The following is a 19156-nucleotide window of genomic DNA, read 5'->3' as shown; positions in this document are numbered from 1 at the left end:
TGTCTGTTCACCTAATTTAGGAATTTTTTTTTTTTGCATCTATGGTCACAAGTGATTGGTCTATAACTTTTTAAATATTTTCTGTCTTACACGTAAGTATCAATATTATATTTTCTTCCTAATAATTTGGAAGTTTTCATTTATTTTCTATTTTTGAGACAATTTATATGGCACCAGAACAGTTTGGTCTCTAAGATTTGATGGAATTCTCCTGTGTAACCATCTGGGCCTCGTATGTTCTTATAGGACAGTTCCTTGATCATGTTCTGTGTCCCTTTCACGGAAGTAGGTCTTTTGCAGCCATTTGACAATTTTGATAAAACTATATTTTTCATAGTAATTATACATTTCAGTTAGGTTATAAAAATTTCATTGAGGTGTGCAAAGTGGTCTTTTTTTGGACTTTTAACATATGCTCTTGTGGCAATTATTATTTCTTTGTATGTTTGTATTTTCCCCCTTTTCTACTTGGTTAAATTAGCTATTTGTAGTTTGTGGATTCTTTCTAACCAGAGAACCAGGGTTTTCATTTCTGACATACCACTAGTCTGTTTTCTACTTTATTAATTTTTGCTTTCATTTTTATGTCCTTCCTTTTGTTTTCTTATGGTTTACTTTGTTCTTTTTCTAGTTTCTTTCTTTCTTTCTTTCTTTTGAGTTGGGAATGCATTTATTTTTATTTTAAATTTAAATGATACAGATCTTTAGAGATAGGAATTTAAATCCCAATAGTCAGTCATTTTTCATAAATTCTCTGTTTTTTGGCAGCCCTGGTGGCGCAGCAGTTTAACACTGCCTGCAGCCCAGGGTGTGATCCTGGAGACCTGGGATTGAGTCCCACATCGGGCTTCCTGCATGGAGCTTGCTTCTCCCTCTGCCTGTGTCTCTGCCTCTCTCTCTCTCTCTCTCTCTCTCTCTCTCTCTCTCTGAATGAATAAATAAATAAATCTTTTAAAAAAAATAAATTCTCTGTTTTTAGTTTGTATTGGCTCTTTCACTCAACAGTTTAACATGAAGTTAATTTCCAGAAAAAAATTCTTTAATTTTTTTACTTTAAATTTTCTAATTTAATCGCATTGTGATTAGGATGTTTATAATTCTGCTTTATGAATTATTTACTTTTTCTCTGTGATCTAATAAATGATCAGTTTTTGTGGATGTTCCATGTGTGTTTGAGAATGTATTTTCTCTGCTTTTTAGATTGTAGTGCTAAATATAGATCCCTAAGGGCTGTCTTACTGATTTAATGTTTAGGTCATTTATATTATTTTTGTTATTTTTTTATTAGTTTTGTCCACTTGACCTGCTTGTGGCTAACAGCGGTGTGTTAGAGTCTTCTGTTACTGGTGTGTTTCTGTTTCTCTTGCTTGCATCATCTGTGGTTTGTGTTTTATGTAGATGGTTCATGCATCATTTAGTGCATAGGTATTTGTGACTATTACAGTTTCTATGGCATGAAATACGTCATTTTAAAAAATGGTTTGTGAGTAAAGTTGATCATGTGTAGGAAGACCATGTCTGCCTGAAGGTAATAATTGGTTTTCTCCTATATTTTCTCTTAATAGTTTTATAATTTGTGTTTTATATTTGAATCTGTAGAGCTTCAAGTTTTTTTGTGTGTGTACAGCAGGAGGTGTGGAGGTTTAGGGTCTAACTTTACAGTCTTAACTAGGTAGCACATTGGCTTAACATCATTTCATAATTGTCTGTCTCTTTTCCACGTGTTGAAGATGTCACCTTTATTTTAAACCAGTGGTCATGTGTGTGCAATATTGTGTTGATCGTCATCTATTATGTGCCAGGACCAGACTGTTAATTATTACATTTTTATAACGTGTATTGATAATCTGCTCTTTTAAAGTAAATCCCTTTTTAAGTATACATTTTTTCTTCCATATAAATTGTAGAATCAGATTGTTAGTTGTACAAATTTTATTTTCCAAAAATGACTGTATCCACATATTCCATCTCCCATGCTCTTCTCTATGTGGCAGTGACATTCTTCCATTGAAATGCCGGGTCTGTGTTTCCTCTAGTTGACTCTGAAGTGGCCCTCTGACTGGGAGGAGAGGCACTCTGACTTTTGAGACTAAGTCATAAAAGGTAATACACCTTCTCTGGGATCCTCTTGGGATGCATGCTCTCAGAGCCCAGCCACCATTCTTTGAGGAAGTCAAGGGCCCACATGGGGAGGCCACCTGGAGGTGTGCAGCCCCGGTCCCAGCAGATTCTGGCCAACAGGCTAGCATCTGGCAGCAGACATGTGATGGGCTTCTTGTTCCAGCCTTCATGCGGCACACTGGGTGGGGCAGGCAAGCTATGAACCTGGTCTTGCCGAGGTTGTAGATTGGTGGCAGAACGAATGTTCTGGACTGCTGCATGTTGTCATGCTTTGTTACAAAGCCATACGGAACGGGAAGAGCAGTTGAAAAGAGAAAAAGAAACCAGGGAGGTATTTTGGTTGGGATTGCTTTGAATAAGTTGCAGATTCATTTGGGGAGAATTTTAATCACAAATCTTTGCATGTGGGACCATGGTTTTTGTTTCTCCATTCTTTATGCCTTTTTGATACCCTTAGTAATGTGTGCTGATGTTTTTCATAGAAGTCTTGGATTTTTATTGCCAGATACACTTTTTGTGGACATTATGAACGGAGGGGTTCCCCCCCCCCTTAAAATTACATTTTCTAATAGGGATCCTGTGTTTTGTTGTTGTTGTTTTGCTTTGTTTTTGATCATTATCTATTAAGGGAAGTTTTCTAGAACAAGTAGATAATGTTTAGGATTTTAGAATTAAAAGTAGAACCCCTGTACGTTAGTAGTTGCTTTTGGGTTTCTAGCACGCATCTTCAACATCACCTCCTCCCTTCATATGGTGCTGGGCCACCGCCCACCTTTGCGCAGGCCTGCTGGTCCCATGCTTGTTACAGACCTGACAGTACGTTGTTACTGTTTTTGCTTTAAACAGTTATGTGGTAGAAATTAGACGTAGGAAGTATGTCTCTTAGCTACCACTTCAGGGTTCCTCTTTCCTTTGCTATAGGGCAGGTCCATGGTGAGACTTCTTTCAGTTCTATGCAGCTGAGGAGGCCTTTATTTTCGCACAATTTTTTGCTGGATGAGAATTCTAGAACTGACAGTTCTTTATTTGTTCCCAGCATGTAAGAGACTTGGCTCCAAGGTCTTGGTTTACATTGTGACCGATGAGTCTTTCATTCTTGTCGTTGTTATTTTGTATCTAGTGTATCTTTTTTTTCCCCCTTCCATGGTTAAAGGTTTTTTTTCTTTGTCACTGATTTTACACTGATTATGGTGTGCCCTGGTGTAGTTTTCTTTGTGTATCTTGTGCTTGTGCTGTGGGTTTGTAATTTTGACTTAGATTTGGAACATTTTTGGTTGTTATTCCTTCAGATACTTGTTGTGTTCCTCTCTTCTCCTCTGAGGACTCCAGTCACTCACATATCAGGTCCTGGAACACCGACAGCTCAATGACACTGTGTTGGTGGCTTCTCAGTCTTTCTGTTTCATTTGGATGATTTCTGCTTCTGTGTCTTCACATTACCTAGTCGTTCTTCTGTGGTGTCTAAATTGCTCTTAATCCCTCCCATCCAGTGTATTTTGCAGTTGAGATGTGGTTTTCATCTCCAGAAGATCCATAAGGGTCTCTACCTTTTTAAAATATCCTCCATGTCTCTGCTTAACATCGGTTTTTCCTCTTGGAATCTTCCTGAATACGTGGAATGTGGTCACAATATGTTTTTTAATGGTTTTGTCTACTAATTCAGTTATCTGTGTTATTACTGAGTCTCTTCTGTTGATTGATTTTTCTACTTGTTATAGACCACACATTCTTCTTTGACTGCTCGGCAATTTTTTATGGGCTGCCATGCATCGTGAATTTTATCTTCTTGAGTGCTTACATCCTAGAAATTTTCTTGAGCTTTGTGTCATTAAATTCCTAGAGTGTGATCGTCTCAGGTGTGGCCCTTGTGACCTGTGGGTCTGGAATAGAGGTCAGTCAGGCACTGATTCTCTCCTCCTTCCCGAGTTCTCCACCTAGTGGATCTGAAGGTTCCCAGCCCCATCTGTGGGAGCAGGCCCTCATCCCAGCCCTGTGAGGCAGCTGAGTCCTGTCTGGAGGGGTCTCTCCCTGGCTCTGAGTCGCTCTTACACTTGTGTGCTGGTCAGCCTCCTGCTGAGCACTTGAGGGGCCCCCTGACCTCTGGCCTCCTGTGAAGTCAGCTGTCCTTGCCTCCCAGGGCACTGTGCCTGCTGTTGGCTCTATGCAGGGTGCCTGGCATACAGGACCTCAGTGCCCCTCGTGGTGCCGCAGGCTGGGAGCTTCCAGCAGTCATTCAGCTCCCTGCCTCTTCGTTTTGTCTGGAGGTCATCCTGTGTATTGATGTCAGGATGCACCCCCTGATTTCTGATTTGGGGAGGGTAGTACTTTCCTATTGGTATTGATTTTCATGCTCACATTGTCCCAGATTTGGCTTCTAAGACCTTTGGACATGTTCTTATTTTCTGAGCTCTCCCTAACACAGGGTATGCCAGGGTTGTCCCGTCCTTTCCCTGCCTGAGCCCAGGGGTCAGCCGGTTCCCAGCGAGCACTGAGCGCTGGATCGTCTTGGTGGGAAACTGTATTTAGAAACCAAGCCCCGGAGTTAGACGTGTCTCTGGAGCCTTTGCAGTGGGCCCAGCTGGGAAGTACATGTATGTGTGCCTCTGTGTGCACATACACGTGTGCATGTGTATACACAGTCCGATTCCAGCCCTGCACCACACGGCAGTTCTTTCTTTTCAATGTCCGTAACTCCTTCTCCGGCATGGAGAGGCCAGGCGCTCACTGTGCTCCGGAGGTTTGCTTATTTGAATAACCGCTGTTAGGGAGTATCCTGCCACTGCTGTCCTGCTCCTCTGCAGTCCCCCCCCCCCCGCCGCCAGCATGGTGCCCCCTCCCTGCCCTAGGGCTGATGCTCCACATTGGATTACTTCCCTTCTCCCCTTAGCTGATCCACAACCCTAGATTAAGTCACCCCAACAGGGAGCCCCTCTTTGCCCTTCTCGGTCTCTGACACCTCCTGCCAGCCCTATGGTCCTTCATCCTCTCACTTGGGCTTCCATATCTTGTGCTGTGTTACACTTCTTGCCCTTTGTGCCTCTGGCGCCCAGGCAGGGCCACTCCCCACCTTGGTGCCCTCCTCATCCCTGACCGTGGGCACCTTCCCCACCTTCCTTGACTTTGTTTCCTGGAGACATCCTTAACTTTACTGGCTCAGCTTGGGCTCTTCTTTTGAACAGTCAGCGGGTCTTTTTAGTGGTTTGCTCACTGTTGCAAGTGAGGGCTAGACTACATACCACTTACTTCACCAGAACTGTGGGGACACAGCCAGGTCTCTGCTGCAACCAGAGCATCCCAAGAGGGGGCGATTGTGTTCCCTCAGGGGGTGTGGGAGTGCCTCCCTGGTTTGGAGAGCTGGGAGCCAGGGCTGGGGGTGCTGGCGTGGGGAGAGGGTGCCTGGCACCGGCCCTGGGGTGGCCTTCCCGTGCTTCTTGGCTCTTCCCGCTCCCTGTCCTGCACCCTGAGGTTTGATTTTAAAGACGTTGGGGTCTGTGGCCTTTGGTTTCACTCTGCAGGCATGATGCTTGTGGGCTCCTAGAGCCCAGCAGGGCGCTGGCATTGCGAGGCGGAAGCATCCAGCCCTAAGAGCTGCCTTTCCGTGGAGGCTGTAGTCTTCACGAGATGGTTTTCCTCGTTTTTTTTTTTTTTTTCCAGCAGAAGATCTTTCCAGTTTGTATTTGTTTTTAATTTAAACTGAGGACACAGTGGGTTTAAAAATCACACTAAAAATGAAAAGTACTCACTTCAGTACTCACTTTCACTTACCAATTAAACCAAAGAGGAACTGGGTACAGAAATTGGGATTTCTCATTCATAGATTGATCCCGTTAGCATATTTGAGAGAGACTAAAAAATCCAGATAAAATATGGGCACGATAACAAGGAATCTTTCTATTAAAGAAAAGGGGGGGGATACATATTTAAACAGTAGCTATATAGTATAGTTTGTGAAAGTTTTTAATTGCCTGATTTGGATATGAATTAAGGGTCTTGGCTTAAGATTTTCACTCCAAGTCTGATAAGTAGATTTATAGAGTGTAAGGGTGATCATCAACAGTTACCAAAGGCAAGGAAATGTTCTGTGTTCCCACTTTTTTCTGGATGAGCTGAGGCAGGCTCACGGGCTTTTGTGCAGGCTGGTGTTTGGGACTCTGGGTCAGAAGCAGCAATGATTTTCTCTTTTTTTTAGGACCAAGATGATTCTCCTTTCGGTCTTTCTGAATGAGAACAGCCTTCAAGAAGCCCTAGATTGGGGATGCCTGGGTGGCTCAGCAGAACATCTGTCTGCCTTTGGCCCAGGGCGTGATCCTGGGGTCCTGGGATCAAGTCCCACATCAGGCTCCCTGCGAGGAGCTTGCTTTTCCTTCTGCCTATGTCTGCTTCTCTGTGTCTCTCATGAATGAATAAATAAAATCTTTAAAAAAAAAACAACCCTAGATTGTCATCTTGGGCTTAGGTCCGAGGCTGCCTTGCACCTGCTGTGGCCTGCAAGTGGCATTCAGGTCAGAGTGGTTCTAGGGGCAGGCAAGGAGTTGGGGAGCCATGAAGGACACTGCTCGAAGGCAGCCTAGGTGTCCTGCAGATGTGAGGCCTCTGGGCCGCGAGACCTGGGTGGGAGGAGCCGCTTCGACATGAGGCAGGTGGCAGGTGGGATTATGCAGTTTGTGGGCACGAGGCCTTTGGCAGAGCCAACCTGAGTTTTTAAAGTCCCAGCTTACCCAGTGGCCTGTGTTGCTGTGGGTAGGTCTGCCTCAGTCTCTTCCTCTGAGATGTTAGGACCGTCTCCTGTCATCAGGGAAGGTGGGCATGGGGCCTTGCGTGCAGTGTTGCAGCTCCCAGCGAGGCCGCGCTGTGGCCGATGTAGCTGTTAGTGGACATCTCGTGCTGTTGCACTGAAGGGCGTTGATGAACTTTGCTTCACAGTGACTTATTTGTTTTTAGGATACGGAAGTGTACAAAGCTACGGTAAAAGACGACCTTACCAAGTGGCAGAATGTTCTGAAAGCTCATAGCTCTGTGGACTGGCTGATAGTGGTAGTTGAAAACGATGCCAAGAAAAAAAACAAAACCAACATCCTTCCCCGAACTTCTATTGTGGACAAAATAAGGAATGATTTTTGTAATAAACAGAGTGACAGGTAAGTATATCTTGAATTTTACCCCATTGGCTGACCCCCGGGTGATAGAGATTACTAGGAATAGCCCAGGTCACCGCCTCCCGGCCTCCCAGGTACACTGGCTGGAATGCTGGAAGTTGTAACTACGGCAGGAGAGGCCACACCGGGGTCCCTTTGGAGGATCCCCTAGCGTGTTAGTGCAGCCGGGGCTTTGGGAAGTGTTGTCCTCGTGGACAGCAGGGTTCCCTGCATGCACTTAGTGAGGGCGCCCTGTGTTTCATTTACCTTCGTATCTATCAAGAGTTCCTCGGCACCAAGATTCTAAAATGCTGACTTAATCTTCAGAATCTATAGAAGGGAACCTCGAGGGTCTAGTGTTGGCATCCCTGCACGGACTCTACTTTCCCCTTGCTTCTCTCTGTCTGGCCCTGTTCTGTCTCCTGGGGGGGGGGGGGGGGGGGGGCAGCTTGCCTCCCTTCTCTGCTGTGAGGCCTAGCTGGGCAGGCCGGCCTACCTCCTGGTGCCCGGTGGTGGTGTGCTCGGTGCCTTAACTCCCCCCAGGTCCTGGGGTCTGGTGCTGGGCGTGGTCCCACGGGGACACAGGGCACTGCTTCACATCCACGTCGCCACACCCATGGCACCCTGGCGGTCAGTGCTCAGAGCATGACGAGAGATTGGAGCCGGGGGCTCGGCTACCGAGCTAAAGGTACTGAGGTGCTGGGGATGGGCTCCGGCGGAAGGCCCGGGTATGTGGCCGGGAGCATGACTGACACTGTCCTGTGCTGTTCTCATTCTGAGACCACATCCTGTGTCGGGGCCACCCAGTAAGTTGACAGTTCTTCAACTTAACTGTGGGCTTCCTTTTAATGTTCCACATGGTTCTGGACACAGAGTAATATTCAAGCTTACTTTACTTATAGTTTGAAATAAACGTTAGACTGTGGAGCTTATGGTTCATTTTAGAGAAATTTCATGGCGTCTGGACTTGTGGGACTTTTTCCTAAGGCCTGTTGTTCGTAAGTTACTTAGCCTGAAGGAATCAGCTTCGCATTTCAACAAGATGCCCCTTGACTGAGTGTCCTTCCTGTGTGGTTCGGGAATACTGCACACTTGTTCTGGAAAGGAGGAGGAGCAGCCGCCAAGAGGCTCTGGGGTTCCTCGGGAGGGTGGGGGGGTGGGCAGCACGGGGTAGCGAAGCGGTGGGGAGTGGTGACTGGCGGCCAGACCTAATGGCCTCTTGGTCTCATTTCAGTGTGATTTTATTAAGTACATAACCTGGGACTAATGGGGCATATTAGTCTAAACCTGTGACATGTTTGAAGTGTAAGATTTTTTTCAAAGTGCCTGTTGATTCCTTTTAAGTCTATAATTTTATCTGACAGCTTAAAGTGTGTTCCTGCTGAGTCCATTGAAACCTAGCTTGTTTGTAATGAGTCATTCTTTATCCATACACATAAAATCTAACTAAAATTTTTAACATTTCCTCTCAGTATATAAACATGCCTTCCAGCATTTAGATTTTCATTAATTTGCAAGCTCCCTTTAACAAATCTGTACTTTATTTTTTAAAGAGCGGGGTCAGGGGATCCCTGGGTGGCGCAGCGGTTTGGCGCCTGCCTTTGGCCCAGGGCGCGATCCTGGGGACCCGGGATCGAGTCCCACATCGGGCTCCCGATGCATGGAGCCTGCTTCTCCCTCTGCCTGTGTCTCTGCCTGTGTCTCTGCCTCTCTCTCTCTCTCTCTGTGACTATCATAAAAAAAAAAAAAAAAAAAAAAAAAAGAGCGGGGTCAGATTTATATATATATGAATTTGATAACATCCGTATCAGCAATTGTTTTATTAGCTGGTGTGATTTCTGGCCTTTGGAAATGATGGTGCACTTGGCCATGGGGAGGCTTACTGGTTTAATTTTAACCTTGTATGTAATTTGTGATTATAAACATTGCATGTTCATGGTAGGGTTGTAAGAAGAAGGTAATGAGTAAAATGAAAATAGATCTTAGCTCTTAGTATTTGGTATGTATGTTTCAAACTTTTTCTCTTTATGTGCCCACAAAGAACACGTGTGTGTGCACACAGTATACCATGCACAATGTTTTATACTTGCTTTTTTGCCCTTAATATGTTATAAAAATGTTTCCATGAGCAATAGGTGTATTTCTCCGCCATTACTGCCAGTGAGTGTGTAACACTCCCTAGTGGTGATGTGTACTAGGTCTTTATCCAGTCCTCTGCTGGATGGACGCGTTACCACTTAGGGTGAACAGCATTGGAAACCTCTTTCGAGCTTGGATGTTCTGTACGTCCTTAATTATTTCCTTAGGGTACATCCCTAAGAGGAAAATTGTGTGGCCAAAGGTTCTGTGCAATTTTCAGGCTGTTGGTGAGTATTGCTGTCGGAGGGCTGCCCCGCGAGCTGCCGGTGCTAGTGGTGGCCCGTGACGGGTGGGGCCGGGCCCCTGCCTGTGGCTGCCCTGGGCACAGTGCCGCCCGTGCTTGGGGGGGACCCTTCTCCACACTAGCGCCCCCTAGTCTGAGCAGCTGTTTTGGGCTCTCCCTTCCGAGTGAACCATCCAAACTTAATGCGAATTTCTGAAGCATGGTTCTTTTTTGTTAGATATATGTATAAAAAGATCTAGAAACAGTGGAAGTTGCAGGGCATAAGAAGGGCTAGAGGACTTAAAGCACATGGGGTCTGCTGGGTAAGCACCGGGTCACGGGACACAGAAGGTCTCAGGACGCTTCCTCTCCCTTGCACCCCTGTGGCTTCAGGGGAAAGTTCTGTGTCTGGGCCGGAATGAGTGGCGGTGATGTACAACCTGGAGGACAGCTTAGGGATAAACGGGCCGCCGATAGGTTCCAGCAGCTCCTGGAGTGAATCAATGCATGTTAGTCCTTTGGGGCGCTGGGAGAGAGCTGGTGGGGCCCCTTTGTTTTCAGGGGAAGAAATAGCACCAGGGGGCGGAATGTCTGGAGTTGAAGCCAGTTACCGGTTTTTAAATCTTCTTGGTACTCATTGTTCACCTGGTGGATCATCTGGACCATGGGCAGCTGCACATTTTTTGTCCACCAATTTGTAATTCCAGAGATTTGGCTCTTCCTCCAAAGGGTATAATGGGGCACAGAGACTTAGAATCTGTCCAGCTTGCTGCTTGCTAGTAATCAAGGCAACATATTTACTGAGGAGAAATATTGAAGCTCCAGTATTTTAAAATTATTTGAGTTCATATTAAATAATTTTCTTTGTAAATTATTATTACTGAGGATAAAGAAATCCAGCTCTTCCAGTCTCTTAGATGGACATGTTGCCTTTTCCAAATCCATTGGAAACTTGGAATTTTATGCCTTTGATATTTCCATACCATAGTATGGATAGTCTTTACTTTTTTTTTCTTTTCTTTTTTCTCTATTCTATTCTATTCTATTTTAAGTAGGCTCCATACCCAACATGGGGCTCAAACTCAGCCCTGAGTTCAAGAGTCACGTGCTCTACTGACTGAGCCGGGCAGCTGCCCCACAGATACTCTTTTTGTAGTGACATTATATCATATCTATGTGTTAAGCCACATTCTTGAAGCTTTTATTATTTTTTTTAAAGATTATTTACTTATTCATGAGAGACACAGAGAGGCAGAGACACAGGCAGAGGGAGAAGCAGGCTCCATGCAGGGAGCCCGAAAAGGGCCTCGATCCGGGTCTCCAGGATCACACCCTGGGCTGAAGGTGGCGCTAAACCGCTGAGCCACCCAGGCTGCCCTCTTTAAGCTTTTATTTATGAATTACCTAACCCTGCTCTTGTGGAGCTCACGGTCTGGGCTCTGGTGGGAGAGATAGGTCTACAGAGGGGAAGGGTGTACAGCCTGGCACCTGCCGTGGTGGTGGTGCGATCACAGTGAGGCCCAGAGGGCAGAGCAGCGGGGGAGAGGTCCCATGAGGACCTGTGTCAGCCCAGCCGGGTTTGGAGAGTGAATAGGAAAGTGCTAGATTTAGAGAGCAGAGCTTGAGGAGTTGAGTGGGCTCGGCTGGATGGCGAGGCTGGGTCCCCATTGTCACCACCCTCACGTGCTTGGTGGTAACTCAGCCCTGTCCTGTCAGTTACAGGGAAGCAGAGAGGTTTCTGAAGGGGGCTGCGTGGATGAGGTTTGGGGCCAAAGGCGACGTGATCGCCCTACTCCACAAGGAGCCCCGGAGGCCGGCTCCCACTCTCTCTCGCCTTCCCTCCCTCCCCGCTGCCCGTCGTTCTGCGGCACAGACAGCTCATGGGGCGTTAAGCCAGTTGATGATGAAACCTTTCCCAACCTGGTTTCTCACTGCCTGCCTGCTGTTTGTCACCAGTGGACAAAGGAGGAAGTGGGGCAGGACAGCAGTTGGCCGTGCAGGGAAGTAGCAGCCGCGGGCCATGTGCTGTGCTTGGGGAGGATTTTCAGACAGTCTGTCCGTGTCTCTGCAGGTGTGTCGTGCTCTCTGACCCCCTGAAGGACTCTTCTCGAACTCAGGAATCCTGGAATGCCTTCCTGACCAAACTCAGGACATCGCTTCTTATGTCTTTTACCAAAAACCTAGGCAAATTTGAGGACGACATGAGGACCTTGAGGGAGAAGAGGACCGAGCCAGGCTGGAGCTTCTGTGACTATTTCATGGTCCAGGTACGTGACTCAGCGTGCAGCCACACAGCTTCCTCTTTCTCTTCCTGTCTCTGTAAGTGAGGCGGGTTTTTTGTGGTAATTCTTACTGGCGTAGTTTTTAAAACCAAAGGACAACACACAGTAGCTAACAGCCGTTTCCGTCCCTGGGCTCCTCAGGCAGATCCGAGGTGGCCTCCTGGGTGGTTCTGTCATCAGCTCTCCTGCTCCTTCAGAGCTTGGCATCTGGCCTTTTATGAAATGGCCTTGTCCTCAGAGTAATTTGGGTTTTGTTAGTATGTTGGGCCTTCCGGGCATCTCCCATGGAAGTGACTAAGGCAGAGAAGCGCTGGTGGTGGTGACAGTCCTGAGGACGGAGTTGCCTACTACCTGCATGACACCGTGGGTACTCCTGGGGCTTCCTGGGGCCATTTATTTCCTCTGTGGTTTTGTTCTATGGTCTTGGGTTCCAATAAAGGACAGTCTTAAGCTAGTTTCCAGGGGACCTTTCTAACCCTGCAAAGAGTGACAGGAATGATGCCCTTAGGCTTCATTATTCTTGTTGACCATATTTTGACTGAAAAAAACCTAATTTTTGTGTTTAAATTGCACTGATATGTAAATTACTGAAGAAATACTGCACCTTGAACAAATGAGAGACCAGTTCTGATTAGAAATGTTGACCCTTATCTCAGGCTGTTGCCTGTGTCTTAGTGGTATTTGGGTGACTGGGTGCGTGTAAGGGGATTGCACAAGTCCACAATTCACTGCAGGGTTGAACTGTTGCAAACCTTTCAGTGGCCCAGTCACTTCACCTTTCAAACTTCTTAAACTTGGTTCCTAAGAGTTACCAACAAGGAACGGGGAAATCCAAGTGAACCCTGTGGGGTGGGATTGGAATCTGAGATATCAGAATGAAGCCATGGATGGATAGATGGATGGATGGATCAGAAATACAGACACGTGTGGGAGGATTATATGAATGCATACATTTCCTTTGTCCTCTGACAGGGCCTAGAAAAAAATTATTTCTCAGTAACGTAAACACACTTAGTGCCAAAATCTTGGTTTCTAAACTCCATTCTTAGTAACAAGTGCCAGGGCTCCTTCTAGAAGTCTTTGATTCCAGGGCTGGGGTAGGGAAAATACAAGATGGACCAGGAATAGGACTTAGCAGAAAGTAAGGAAGCACCCTCAAACAAGCTGAATATCCATTAAAAGAAAGTTCATGCCAAGCTCTGAAGGAGCAGGAGAGCTGATGACAGGCCATGTGGCTCAGCAGTTTAGCGCCACCTTCAGCCCAGGGCGTGACCCCGGGGTCCTGGGATTGAGTCCCATGTCAGGCTCGCTGCACGGAGCCTGCTTCTCCCTCTGCCTGTGTCTCTGCCTCTCTCTCTCTCTCTGTCTCATGAATAAATAAATCTTAAAAAAGAAAAGAAAGTTAACACCACCTAAAGGAGCCTCCTCATGGCCACAGCTGGAACAGTCTGTACAACGATGGAACTAGATTTTAACCATGGAATACAATTCCTATCCATGAACCCTCATAGATATAGATAGTTGGTTAGATTAGTAAAAGGAGGAGAAGGTTCAGCTTTTCCATATAGAAGAATGCCAATTTTATCTATATTTTTATTCATTTATCTATTTATTTATCTATTTATTTACCTATTTATTTATTTGAGAGAGTGAACGTGTGCGTGCACAAGCAGCGGGAGAGAGAGAAGCAGGTTCCCCACTGAGCAGGGAGCCCGATGCAAGGCTCAATCCTAGGACCCCAGGATCATGGCCTGAGCCGAAGGAAGATGCTTCACTGACTGAACCACCTGGGTGCCCCAAGAAGAATGCCAATTAAAAAGCATGTGTCTGGGAAGACAAGGGCAGTAGCAGAGATAGAGGGTGCCCAGTTGTGTCCCTGCTGCTGAGGGGCCATGGATGGCTCCAGGGGTCATAGAGGCCTTTTCCTACTTCTTCTGGCCTCCTCTGTGTGCATTTCTACACGTTGACACCTTAGGTCCTAAAACTGACTTTTACTTAGTATAATAGAAATGTTATTTTTAATGCTGCAACTTTAATAACTATGTGTTGTTTCAAAAAGTTGATTGACATTTTTGCTTTTTAAAAACCTTTTGTTTGGGTAATAGGAAGAACTTGCCTTTGTGTTTGAGATGCTGCAGCAGTTTGAAGATGCCCTTGTACAGTATGATGAACTGGACGCTCTGTTTTCTCAGTATGTTGTCAACTTTGGTGCTGGGGGTGAGTAGTGCACTTCTGGAAGCAAATTCATTCTTAGTATAGCTTTTCCCACTTGTAAATAGTCTGGAAGCTGCCATTATTTATTTACCTAATGATTAAATCACCTTTTGTGGTTTTTTTGCAAATTATATGGGATATATTCTCATGGTTCTAATAGGAAATGATAGGAGAATTAAGAATTAATCACTTTCACTGTTAGAGCATCTTAAGAAAGCATTTACGAAAAGGTATTTTTCTGGTATAAGGAGTTGTTTATACATAACAGCTGGCCAGTTATGCTTCTAATTTCCATGCCTTCTTGCTAGCGTAAGAGTGGGAATCGTGTACCTCTGTTGATAAGCTGTCTTTGTAATATTTGAGTGCTCATTGCAGAATTTTAAATGGTACCATTGTACATCTTTTTTTAAAATTTTGAAGTCTTGAATTATTTTAGAAGTTTGAAATTAGCACAATGAAACCACATACAGAGAAAAGAGTTCGTAATCATGTTCACTGTGTTTTGGTTGATACTTATTTCGCTAGAAATGACATCGTATTATATAGATGTTTGTAGCTTCTTATTCTTATTAACAGCCCATCATGGACATTGTTCCAAGTTAACAGATCAAGTGTTCGGTTATTTTTGCTGTGGATTCATTCATTAATTCAACCATCCCTTGATGTTGGACTTTTGGGTTGTTTCCATTCTGGCCACCACACACAATTGGGTAATTGCTAGGTATTCTTTTTGAAAGAACGCTGATACAGTTTCTGAAGAAAGGAATGATTTCAAGGAATCCTAGTGCCTACTAGAAAACCTGTAGGAAGATGAGTACTGGTACTCAGCTTGGGCACTGTCTGTCTTCTAGAAATGATGATGAATGGCACCTATTGGTTCTCTCTCCAAACCAAATTTTAGGAAGCTCAGAGTTGGATCTCTTACTTTGCTAAGATACAAATGTAAACATAACCAGAGCAAAGTATTTACTAATTAAATTTTAAAAATTTAATTTTCTTCTCCATATTGTACATATTTAGATATCTTACATATTTCTTACATCATATTTCACATAATTTCTTTGTACACTCAGCTTTTAAATAAATCTTGGATAATTTAAAACCCAAAAGTATTCCTGGACCACATTTTGCAGGTGAATGTTAAGATTGTTCATTTTTGTTCATTCATTTAACGGATGCTTATTGAGAACCCTGTATGTACCAGGCACAGTTCTGAATATAGTAGGTAACAAGACAAAACCTCATCCTTCATGGAGTTTACATGAAAGGGAAACAAGAGTATAGGAATAAAAATCTTCAAGTCAGGTAATTGTAATGAGTGCAGGCTGTCAGAAGGGGTTGTGGGTGAAGGGGCACAGTGTGATGGTAAGTGCTAGGTGGTCTTAGTGTGGTCCGAGAGGTCTGAGTAAAATGTGAAGGGGAGCCAGGAGAATGCTGGCCAGGGGGCCGGACAGAGGGGCCTGCTGGTGTAGGCACCCCCTCAGTGTGCACTTGAGCAGTTCTGAGTATAAGTTCTGGTCAGTAAAGGGTAGTTGCACTTGGCATTTGAGATGTTTAGTGACATCAGTTTGCCAATATTGAGTTGCTTCCTGGTGGGAATGCAGCATGATGAAATGGTACAACAGCTCTCTTTTGAAGTGAGAAAAATAGATTAAATTTTTGCCATATGGGTTGAATGACTAGTTATCGTGGGCTTTTAGGCTTACTTTAAGGCCATGCTTGAGTCTGGAGCTGTAAGTTAGAATTGCGGAGCCTAGTTAGAAATTTTTGACAAGCAAGGATGTTTCCCTCCTGCTTCCTGCTACTACTCTTTCCTTGTACCTACTGTCCTTTCCTCTAGGGCTGTGATTCAGGTAGCTGACATGGTTCAGGTAGCTGACATGGTTGAGTTAGAGACAGGCATGAGGCTTCAGTAAAGAAGGACAGGGTAAGGGAGGCAGAAAGACCACATCATATGAACAAGCTAATGTCTGGCATGAAGGCAGAGAGGAGCTGGCCCAGTATGCTCCGGCCTTGTGCCTTCTCTCAGACCTGAGCACGGAGCCTGAGGTCTCCCTGACGCCTTAGCCCGCCAGGGTCCAGTTGCATCCTGACCTGGTCACCACCCCCTGGGCCTGGTATGTTGGTGTGCCTCATGGTCTTGTGCTCATCATCAATTGCCACGCAGGGGTGGGACTACTCGTGGTAACTGCCCTGTCCCCCCATCACGAGACTGTTCCATGCTAGTGTAAAGGGGCGGGCCCATGGCTAGGGACTAACTGGTTGTTGGGCCACCTGCTGGTACGTGAGTTCTCACAGCCCCGAGTGGGAATCTCAGGAAGGTGAAGTCATCTGTAGTCAGCGCCTTTCATGATGTGTGTTTGTTTAGATGGTGCCAACTGGCTGACTTTTTTCTGCCAGCCGGTGAAGAGCTGGAATGGATTGATCCTCCGAAAGCCCATAGATATGGAGAAGCGTGAATTGATACAGAGGCAAGAAGCCACCCTGTTAGATCTGCGCAGTTACCTGTTTTCTCGCCAGTGCACCTTGCTCCTCTTCCTGCAGAGGCCGTGGGAGGTGGCTCAGCGCGCCCTAGAGCTGCTGCATAACTGTGTGCAGGAACTGAAGCTCTTGGAAGTGAGTCTCCCATTTTCCCAATTTACCGGTTTCTTCATTGTTCAAACAGAAAACTCTGAACCTTGGATCCCAGGCATTAAACTGTTTGGGCCGGAGGAGAGGGTTCTCTTTTTCTCAATGTCCTTAATTTTTAGCATATGATTTGTATAGTTACTCTGTATGTTGATTATTTAACTGTTCAAAAGTGTCATTCCTGCTGTCAACATTGGGGAGTTCATGTTGGCCCAAAGCAAGACTCTTAGATCAGTTTCTTTATGTAGGTTCTGAGAGAACTTTGGCTCATTCCCTGAGGAAGGTCGCTCACCTGCCACACATGCAGCATGAGGCTTTGTAGGCGGACCTTCGCATGATTTCAGAACCACTTTTTTGTGTTGCATGTGAACACGCGGATAACAATGTCAGTGACACACAGCAAGCTGTGCCACATTAATCAGTACCATGAAGGTTCAGGAAGGTACTTTACAAACATGTATGCACGTACGTTTGAGTGAAACCCGTGAGTGAGGCTGTATATTGTGCGTCGATTATGGAATATTGGCCTTTGAGGATCGATTCCCCCCAGGGCTCCTGCACCCTTACTGCTCACAGAATCGTACACGTTTTGGTGAAGTCGGGGACCTGTAATGACTAGTCTGCGGGGGGAGTCTCACCTTTTTTGTTTCAGTGATGTCTTTACCCAGAAGGGGGCATAGATGCACATACACAGTGTCACGTATCATCTAGAGGGTTCATGGACACCCCTACCTCCCCCACCCCATTCCGCGGTTAAGGACTAGCTGAACGATCCAACTCCATTTTACAAATGAAGAAAGCAGGCCTGGGAGTGACTAGGTGATTTACCCAGTAACCAGTCACAGAGTCAAACCCTCCACGCCAGACTCGTGTTCTTTCTGTCGTGCCTCCTGCCAGTGCTCCCAGGGGCACAGTTCTAAGAGGTCCCCGAGTTTAACCGTACTGCGTTAGCCAAACCATGGTGGAGGCAGTCCCCCATAATATAGTCACTTTCCTCCTCTGTACCCCAGGATACTGAGGAACAGGCTCAGCACTTAGTTTAAAATGATCTTAAGAGATAAAAAATTTTTTTTCTGACCCAAATGAAGAGAAATTTTCTTAATTTCTAAAGGAGAAATCCCTAGCCTAGCTGAGCCACAAACTCATGAATGTAAGAATTTGTATCAAATTATTATCCTTGCCTAGTAGTTAAACAAATGAGGGAAGCTCCTGCCTCCCGTCCTGAAGTGATGATCCTTTAGCTCCCGTCTTACTGCGTAGACCTGGGTGATCTGCTTTGGCTGCTCCGATCTGGCCGTACACAGGGCACTCTGTGTATGTGTGTGCCTGCACACTTGGCCTGATTTAGAGATCCTGTCAGGGGTTGGAGGAGAACTAGGGTGTGCGGTAGAGCCCAAGTGGTTCACACTTAGCATCTGCAAACTGTGGTAACCCTGGGAGGGTTCATTAGCAGGTGCTTGTGAGGCTCAGGGCGCGGGGCATTTGGGGGATGCTGGGCCCCACCTGTCACCAACTGCAGGGTTTAAGAATCTGTCCGAAATTCTTGCTCTTGCCTCGGGAAGTTGACTAGTCAGAGCCTCATGGCCAACCTGCAGAGGAGAGGAGACATTGTCAGTGGCTGCCGCTCCTGGGGAGGGGCCTCTGGCCCTGCAGGGAACCACTTCCTGCCACTCCTCCAGGCTTCTGGAAGGCGAGGGAGCCTGTGGATGTGTTACACACAGCTCCCCAGATCTGCGAGGCCAGCCTAGGGGAGCAGCGGGGAGGCCTCTTGCTCTGACGCCAGCACACAGGCGTCCTCGTCCCAGCACAGATCCCTTCTCACTCCGGCGCCCACACGGTGCGAGTGGGCTGCGTGGGGGCATGTGAGGTGTCCCACTCATTCTCAGCACAGCACACACGCAGCAGTGTCTCCTGCCCACCGTGGCTTTTCTCTGAGTCCCTGCTACCTCTGGCCATAGTAGGAGCGCATGGAAACAGGTCGGTTACTGCCCTTCTGGCTGGAAAGAGAAGCACGCAAGGAGCAGGTGGTGTGGACGCTTCCTGGGAAATGCTCCTGCCTGCAGGTCAGCGTGTCGGCATGAGGTAGTTGGATCCTCTGCTCCCGTCCTCTGGTGCGGGAGTGCGCTGCGGGCTTTCCACGGCGTGGTGGTGTGGTGTGCACCTCCTGTCCGTTACACTCTCCTTTTTCCTGGTTCTGTTGTTTTCTGAGCGAACGGGTCATCCTCTGGGCCGTTCCTCGAGGGGCTGCACCCCCACTGTGAATCACGGTTATTGTTCTTTGCACCTTTCTGGTTCTGCTGTGTGCTGTGGAGATGAGTTGACCAGAGCTGAGTTCAGGGTGAGGACATACTACCCACTGTTTGCTTTCTCTTTCTCTGTCCTGATGACCCAACTTCTCGTTTGCTGTTCTCCTC

General features: G+C 46.3%; 1 protein-coding gene across 7 annotated transcripts in view; it reads left to right on the top strand.

The window, feature by feature from the left end:
- Nucleotides 1-19156, top strand: part of TRAPPC10 (trafficking protein particle complex subunit 10) — an 86940-nt gene that overhangs the window by 27186 nt on the left and 40598 nt on the right. For 4 of the 7 annotated variants that reach the window (XM_072739235.1, XM_072739233.1, XM_072739232.1 and 1 more), the window contains 4 exons: nt 7063-7259; nt 11690-11885; nt 14006-14117; nt 16483-16730. In XM_072739235.1, coding sequence (XP_072595336.1) covers nt 7063-7259; nt 11690-11885; nt 14006-14117; nt 16483-16730 — 753 coding nt within the window. Of the gene's footprint in view, nt 1-2036; nt 2104-7062; nt 7260-11689; nt 11886-14005; nt 14118-16482; nt 16731-19156 lie in introns of all 7 variants that reach the window. The other 3 variants (XM_072739237.1, XM_072739236.1, XM_025985550.2) reach the window with 2 other exon arrangements.

The sequence above is a fragment of the Vulpes vulpes genome, chromosome 15 (assembly GCF_048418805.1).
Source record: "Vulpes vulpes isolate BD-2025 chromosome 15, VulVul3, whole genome shotgun sequence".
Classification (NCBI taxonomy): Eukaryota; Metazoa; Chordata; class Mammalia; order Carnivora; family Canidae; genus Vulpes; species Vulpes vulpes.
This window is presented reverse-complemented; position numbering and strand designations above follow the sequence as displayed.